Source organism: Palaemon carinicauda, chromosome 12 (genome assembly GCF_036898095.1).
Source record: "Palaemon carinicauda isolate YSFRI2023 chromosome 12, ASM3689809v2, whole genome shotgun sequence".
Classification (NCBI taxonomy): domain Eukaryota; kingdom Metazoa; phylum Arthropoda; class Malacostraca; order Decapoda; family Palaemonidae; genus Palaemon; species Palaemon carinicauda.
This window is the reverse complement of record NC_090736.1, coordinates 18,857,201-18,865,562: the sequence shown is the minus strand read 5'-3', so window position 1 is coordinate 18,865,562 and position 8,362 is coordinate 18,857,201. Positions and strand designations below refer to the sequence as shown.

At 46.1% G+C, this 8,362-nt stretch overlaps 2 protein-coding genes across 2 annotated transcripts; both read left to right on the top strand.

Moving 5' to 3' along the window:
- The first annotated feature begins 976 nt into the window (after positions 1 to 976).
- On the top strand, positions 977 to 2,260 carry LOC137650715 (uncharacterized). Its single transcript, XM_068383878.1, has 3 exons — positions 977 to 1,198; positions 1,293 to 1,950; positions 2,046 to 2,260. The coding sequence occupies exons 1-3, from the start codon at positions 977 to 979 to the stop codon at positions 2,258 to 2,260; spliced, it is 1,095 nt and encodes a 364-aa protein (XP_068239979.1).
- Positions 2,261 to 2,847: 587 nt separating this feature from the next.
- LOC137650714 (uncharacterized) lies at positions 2,848 to 4,308 on the top strand. Its single transcript, XM_068383877.1, has 4 exons — positions 2,848 to 2,957; positions 3,006 to 3,197; positions 3,246 to 3,772; positions 3,917 to 4,308. Exons 1-4 carry the CDS (start codon positions 2,848 to 2,850, stop codon positions 4,306 to 4,308), a joined length of 1,221 nt encoding a protein of 406 aa, XP_068239978.1.
- The last annotated feature ends 4,054 nt before the right edge of the window (positions 4,309 to 8,362 follow it).

Here is an 8,362-nt window from a genome sequence, read left to right as displayed (position 1 = left end):
AATTATAGGGCCTTCAGAGTCAACTAAAAAAGTCTCTTGAGATTACCACTAAATTACGGCCTTCAGAGTCAACTAAACAAGTCTTTAGAGATTACCAATAAATTACAGTCCTCCAAAGTCAACTAAACAAGTGTGTAGAGATTACCACTAAATTACGGGCGTTCAGAGTTAACTAAACAAGTCTGAAGAGATTAACACTAAATTACAGTCCTCCAGAGTCACCTAAACAAGTTTGTAAATATTACCACGAAATTACAGGCCTCCAGAGTCACCTAAACAAGTCTGATTACCAAATCACGGGCGTCGAAAGGTCACCTAAAAAAGTCTGTAGAGATTACCACCAAATTATAAAAATCTAGAGTCACCTAAAAAATCAGTAGAGATTACCACTAAATTTCTATCCTCCGGAGTCACCTAAACAAGTCTCTGGAGAAAACAGAATTCATTACTGGCTTTCAGTCACCTACACAAGTCTATGGAGATTACCAAATTACGGGCCTCCAGTGTCTCCTAAACAGGTCAGTAGAGATTGCCACAAATTAAGTCCCCCAGAGTCACCTAAACAACTCGGTAGAGATTACCACCAAATCAGGGGCCTTCAGAGGTCACCTATACAAGTCTAGAGATTACCACCAAATTACAGGCCTCCAGCATCACCTAATCAAGCTTGTAAAAATTACCAATTCCCCGGCCACCAGAGGTCACCTAAACAAGTCTGTAGAGATTACCAAATCACGGGCCTCCAAAGGTCACAAAAACAAGGCTGTAGAGATTACAAAATCACTGGCCTCCACAGGTCACCAAAACAAGGCTGAGGAGATTACCAAATCACGGGCCTCCAGAGGCCACCAAAACAACGCTGTAGAGATTAACAAATCACGGGCCTCCACAAGTCACCAAAAAAAAAGGCTGTAGAGATTACCAAATCACGGGCCTCCACAAGTCACCAAAACCAGGCTGCAGAAATTACCAAATCATGGGCCTCCAGAGGTCACCAAAAGAAAGCTGTAGAGATTACCAACTCACGGGCCTCCAGAGGTCACCAAAACAAGGCTGTAGAGATTACCAAATCAGGACCTCCACAGGTCACCAAAAAAAGGCTGCAAAGATTACCAAATCATGGGCCTCCAGAGGTCACCAAAACAAGGCTGTAGAGATTACCAACTCACGGGCCTCCAGAGGTCACCAAAACAAGGCTGTAGAGATTAACAAATCACGGGCCTCCACAGGTCACCAAAAAAAAAGCTGTAGAGATTACCAAATCACGGGTCTTCACAGGTCAATAAAACAAGGCTGTAGAGATTACCAAATCACGGGCCTCCAGAGGTCACCAAAACAAGGCTGAAGAGATTACCAAATCACGGGCCTCCAGAGGTTACCAAAACAAGGCTGTAGAGATTAACAAATCACAGGCCTCCACAGGTCACCAAAACAAGGCTGTGAAGATTAACAAATCATGGGCCTCCAGAGGTCACCTAAACAAGGTTGTAGAGATTAACAAATCACGGGCCTCCACAGGTCACCAAAAAAAGGCTGAAGAGATTACCAAATCACCGGCCTCCAGAGGCCACCAAAACAAGGCTGTAGAGATTAACAAATCACAGGCCTCCAGAGATCACCAAAACAAGGCTGTAGAGATTAACAAATCACGGGCCTCCATAGGTCACCTAAACAAGGCTGTAGAGATTAGCAAATCACGGGCTTCCAGAGGTTACCAAAACAAGGCTGTAGAGATTAACAAATCACGGGCCTCCAGAGGTCACCAAAACAAGGCTGTAGAGATTAACAAATCACGGGCCTCCAGAGGTCACCAAAACAAGACTGTAGAGATTAACAAATCACGGGCTTCCAGAGGTTACCAAAACAAGGCTGTAGAGATTACCAAATCACAGGCCTCAAGAGGTCACCAAAACAAGGCTGTAGAGATTAACAAATCACGGACCTCCAGAGGTCACCAAACAAGGCTGTTGAGATTAACAAATCACGGGCCTCCACAAGTCACCTAAACAAGGTTGTAGAGATTAACAAATCACGGGCCTCCATAGGTCACCTAAAAAAGGCTGTAGAGATTACCAAATCACCGGCCTCCAGAGGCCACCAAAACAAGGCTGTAGAGATTAACAAATCACGGGCCTCCAGAGGTCACCAAAACAAGGCTGTAGAGATTAACAAATCACGGGCCTCCAGAGGTCACCTAAACAAGGCTGTAGAGATTAACAAATCACGGGCTTCCACAAGTCACCAAAACAAGGCTGTATAGATTAACAAATTACGGGCCTCCAGAGGTCACCAAAACAAGGCTGTAGAGATTAACAAATCACGGGCCTCCAGAGGTCACCAAAACAAGGCTGTAGAGATTAACAAATCACGGGCTTCCACAGGTTACCAAAAAAAGGCTGTAGAGATGAACAAATCACGGGCCTCCACAGGTCACCAAAACAAGGCTGCAGAGATTACCAAATCACGGTCCTCCAGAGATCACCAAAACAAGGCTGTAGAGATTAACAAATCACGGGCCTCCAGAGGTCACCAAAACAAGGCTGTTGAGATTAACAAATCACGGGCCCACAGAGGTCACCAAAACAAGGCTGTTGAGGTTAACAAATCACGGGCCTCCACAGGTCACCAAAAAAAAGCTGTAGAGATTACCAAATCACGGGCCTCCAGAGGTTACCAGAACAAGGCTGTAGAGATTACCAAATCACGTGCCTTCAGAGGTCAACAAAACAAGGCTGTAGAGATTACTAAATCACGGGCCCCCAGAGATCACTAAAACAAGGTTGTGGAGATTAACAAATCACGGGCCTCCAGAGGTCACCAAAACAAGGCTGTAGAGATTACCGAATCATGGGCCTCCAGAGGTCACCAAAACAAGGCTGTAGAGATTACCGAATCACGGGCCTCCAGAGGTCACCAAAAAAAGGCGGTAGAGATTATCAAATCACGGGCCTCTACAGGTCACCGAAACAAGGCTGTAGAGATTAACAAATCACGGGCCTCCACAGGTCACCGAAACAAGGCTGTAGAGATTACCAAATCACGGGCCTCCACAGGTCACCGAAAAAAGGCTGTAGAGATTACCAGATCACGGGCCTCCACAGGTCACCGAAACTAGACTGTAGAGATTACCAAATCACCGGCCTCCACAGGTCACCGAAACAAGGCTGTAGAGATTATCAAATCACAGGCCTCCACAGGTCACCGAAACAAGGCTGAAGAGATTACCAAATCACGGGCCTCCACAGGTCACCGAAAACAGGCTGTAGAGATTACCAAATCACGGGCCTCCAGAGGTCACCGAAACAAGGAGGTAGAGATTACCAAATCATGGGCCTCCAGAGGTCACCGAAACAAGGCGGTAGAGATTACCAAATCACGGGCCTCCAGAGGTCACCGAAACAAGGCGGTAAAGATTACCAAATCACGAGCCTCCAGAGGTCAGCAAACCAAGGCTGTAGAGATATTCAAATCACGGGCCTACAGAGGTCATCAAAAAAGTCTTCAGAGATTACAAAATCACGGATCTCCAAAGGTCACCAAAACAAGACTGTAGAGATTAACAAATCACGGGCCTCCATAGGTCACCTAAAAAAGGCTGTAGAGATTACCAAATCACCGGCCTCCAGAGGCCACCAAAACAAGGCTGTAGAGATTAACAAATCACGGGCCTCCAGATGTCACCAAAACAAGGCTGTAGAGATTAACAAATCACGGGCCTCCAGAGGTCACCTAAACAAGGCTGTAGAGATTAACAAATCACGGGCTTCCACAAGTCACCAAAACAAGGCTGTATAGATTAACAAATTACGGGCCTCCAGAGGTCACCAAAACAAGGCTGTAGAGATTAACAAATCACGGGCCTCCAGAGGTCACCAAAACAAGGCTGTAGAGATTAACAAATCACGGGCTTCCACAGGTTACCAAAAAAAGGCTGTAGAGATTAACAAATCACGGGCCTCCACAGGTCACCAAAACAAGGCTGCAGAGATTACCAAATCACGGTCCTCCAGAGATCACCAAAACAAGGCTGTAGAGATTAACAAATCACGGGCCTCCAGAGGTCACCAAAACAAGGCTGTTGAGATTAACAAATCACGGGCCTACAGAGGTCACCAAAACAAGGCTGTTGAGGTTAACAAATCACGGGCCTCCACAGGTCACCAAAAAAAAGCTGTAGAGATTACCAAATCACGGGCCTCCAGAGGTTACCAGAACAAGGCTGTAGAGATTACCAAATCACGTGCCTTCAGAGGTCACCAAAACAAGGCTGTAGAGATTACTAAATCACGGGCCCCCAGAGATCACTAAAACAAGGTTGTGGAGATTAACAAATCACGGGCCTCCAGAGGTCACCAAAACAAGGCTGTAGAGATTACCGAATCATGGGCCTCCAGAGGTCACCAAAACAAGGCTGTAGAGATTACCGAATCCCGGGCCTCCAGAGGTCACCAAAAAAAGGCGGTAGAGATTATCAAATCACGGGCCTCCACAGGTCACCGAAACAAGGCTGTAGAGATTAACAAATCACGGGCCTCCACAGGTCACCGAAACAAGGCTGTAGAGATTACCAAAATCACGGGCCTCCACAGGTCACCGAAAAAAGGCTGTAGAGATTACCAGATCACGGGCCTCCACAGGTCACCGAAACTAGACTGTAGAGATTACCAAATCACCGGCCTCCACAGGTCACCGAAACAAGGCTGTAGAGATTACCAAATCACGGGCCTCCACAGGTCACCGAAACAAGGCTGAAGAGATTACCAAATCACGTGCCTCCACAGGTCACCGAAAACAGGCTGTAGAGATTACCAAATCACGGGCCTCCAGAGGTCACCGAAACAAGGAGGTAGAGATTACCAAATCATGGGCCTCCAGAGGTCACCGAAACAAGGCGGTAGAGATTACCAAATCACGGGCCTCCAGAGGTCACCGAAACAAGGCGGTAAAGATTACCAAATCACGAGCCTCCAGAGGTCAGCAAACCAAGGCTGTAGAGATATTCAAATCACGGGCCTACAGAGGTCATCAAAAAAAGTCTTCAGAGATTACAAAATCACGGATCTCCAAAGGTCACCAAAACAAGGCTGTAGAGATTAACAAATCACGGGCATCCAGAGGTTACCAAAACAAGGCTGTAGAGATTACCGAATCACGGGCCTCCACAGGTCACCGGAACAAGGCTGTAGAGATTACCGAATCACGGGCCTCCAGAGGTCACCGAAACAAGGCTGTAGAGATTACCGAATCACGGGCCTCCAGAGGTCACCGAAACAAGGCGGTAGAGATTACCGAATCACAGGCCTCCAGAAGTCACCGAAACAAGGCGGTAGAGATTACCGAATCACGGGCCTCCACAGGTCACCGAAACAAGGAGGTAGAGATTACCAAATCACGGGCCTCCAGAGGTCACCAAACCAAGGCGGTAGAGATTACCGAATCACGGGCCTCCACAGGTCACCGAAACAAGGCAGTAGAGATTACCAAATCACGGGCCTCCAGAGGTCACCAAACCAAGGCTGTAGAGATTACCAAATCACGGGCCTCCAGAGGTAACCAAAACAAGTGTGCAGAGATAACCAAATCACGGGGCTACAGAGGTCACCAAAAAAAGTCTTCAGAGATTACCAAATCACGGGCCTACAGAGGTCACCAAAACAAGGCTGTAGAGATTAACAAATCACGGGCCTCCACAAGTCACCAAAACAAGGCTGTAGAGATTACCAAATCACGGGCCTCCACAGGTCACCAAAACAACGCTGTAGAGATTAACAAATCACGGGCCTCCACAGGTCACCAAAACAAGCCTGTAGAGATTACCAAATCATGGGACTTCACAAGTCACCAAAACAAGGCTGTAGAGATTACCAAATCACGGGCCTCCACAGGTCACCAAAACAAGGCTGTAGAGATTACCAAATCACGGGCCTCCACAGGTCACCAAAACAAGGTTGTAGAGATTAATAAATCACGGGCCTCCAGGGGTCACCAAAACAAGTCTGTAGAGATTAACAAATCACGGGCCTCCAGAGGTCACCTAAACAAGTCTTCAGATATTACCAAATCACGGGCCTACAGAGGTCACCAAAACAAGGCTGTAGAGATTAACAAATCACGGGCCTCCACAGGTCACCAAAACAATTCAGTAGAGATTACCAAATCACGGGCCTCCAGAGGTCACCTAAACAAGTCTTCAGAGATTACCAAATCAAGGGCCTCCAGAGGTCACCTAAACAAGTCTTCAGAGATTACCAAATCACGGGCCTCCAGAGGTCACCTAAACAAGTCTTCAGATATTACCAAATCACGGGTATCCAGAGGTTACCAAAACAAGGCTGTAGAGATTACCGAATCACGGGCCTCGACAGGTCACCGAAACAAGGCTGTAGAGATTACCGAATCACGGGCTTCCAGAGGTCACCGAAACAAGGCTGTAGAGATTACCGAATCACGGGCCTCCAGAGGTCACCGAAACTAGGCTGTAGAGATTACCGAATCACGGGCCTCCAGAGGTCACCGAAACAAGGCGGTAGAGATTACCGAATCACGGGCCTCCACAGGTCACCGAAACAAGGCGGTAGAGATTACCGAATCACGGGCCTCCACAGGTCACCGAAACAAGGCGGTAGAGATTACCGAATCACGGGCCTCCACAGGTCACCGAAACAAGGCGGTAGAGATTACCAAATCACGGGCTTCCAGAGGTCACCAAACCAAGGCGGTAGAGATTACCGAATCACGGGCCTCCACAGGTCACCGAAACAAGGCGGTAGAGATTACCAAATCACGGGCCTCCAGAGGTCACCAAACCAAGGCTGTAGAGATTACCAAATTACGGGCTTCCAGAGGTAACCAAAACAAGTGTGCAGAGATAACCAAATCACGGGGCTACTGAGGTCACCAAAAAAAGTCTTCAGAGATTACCAAATCACAGGCCTACAGAGGTCACCAAAACAAGGCTGTAGAGATTAACAAATCACGGGCCTCCACAGGTCACCAAAACAAGGCTGTAGAGATTACCAAATCACGGGCCTCCACAGGTCACCAAAACAAGGCTGTAGAGATTAACAAATCACGGGCCTCCACAGGTCACCAAAACAAGGCTGTAGAGATTACCAAATCATGGGCCTCCACAGGTCACCAAAACAAGGCTGTAGAGATTACCAAATCACGGGCCTCCACAGGTCACCAAAACAAGGCTGTAGAGATTACCAAATCACGTGCCTCCACAGGTCACTAAAACAAGGCTGTAGAGATTAATAAATCACTGGCCTCCAGGGGTCACCAAAACAAGTTTGTAGAGATTAACAAATCACGGGCCTCCAGAGGTCACCTAAACAAGTCTTCAGATATTATCAAATCACGGGCCTACAGAGGTCACCAAAACAAGGCTGTAGAGATTAACAAATCACGGGCCTCCACAGGTCACCAAAACAATTCAGTAGAGATTACCAAATCACGGGCCTCCAGAGGTCACTCACCTAAACAAGTCTTCAGAGATTACCAAATCACGGGCGTACAGAGGTCACCAAAAAAAGTCTGTAGAGATTACCAAACTACGGGCCTCCAGAGGTCACCAAAACAAGGCTGTAGAGATTTCCATATCCTGGGTCTGCATAGATCACCTAAAAAAGTCTTCAGAAATGAGCATATCAAGACTCTTCAAGGGGTCACCTAAACAAGTCTATGGTGACTACTACAAAAATTTGGGTCTATAGGTCCAGCAAAACTAGTCTCTAATGGCAACTCAAACAAGAGCTTACAGTGACCTCCCATGCATGAAAACTTTAGTGGCCATCAAAATAAATGCATGAGAAATGGCCCTCAGCAACAACCAAAATAAAACATTCTGTAATTACCGGAACAAATCGTTTCATGAACATGCTGTTGTTGTTGTTGTTGTTGTTGATTAAGTACCAAAAAAACCAAGAAAATCATAGATAAAATAAAAGATATTTGTTTGTTATAGAAGCAAATGTTTTTTAATCTGCAACAAAGACCTTTGCTGACCTAAATAAAAATATAAAATAAAAAAAGATAAAAACATTTGAAAGGTGTTATAAAATTAGAATATCGAGTGGGTTGTGTAGTTTTCCCATAATGATATCATTCGGTATCCTCGCAAACATAGGGGTTTATTTTCTGCTAAACAAAATGACTATATTTTCCCACTTGAGTAGAGGTACATAAAAATTATCAAAATAATTACATCTAATCACCACAGAAAAGCTTATTTTTGGAGAATCAAAAAAAAAAAAAGAAAAAACAAATAGACTTCCCGATTAAAGAAATTTAATACCACCAAACGAAAGCCCCTCCACTGTCCTCTTTTGTCTTTTTTTTCTCTCTCTCTCTTCGCACTCCA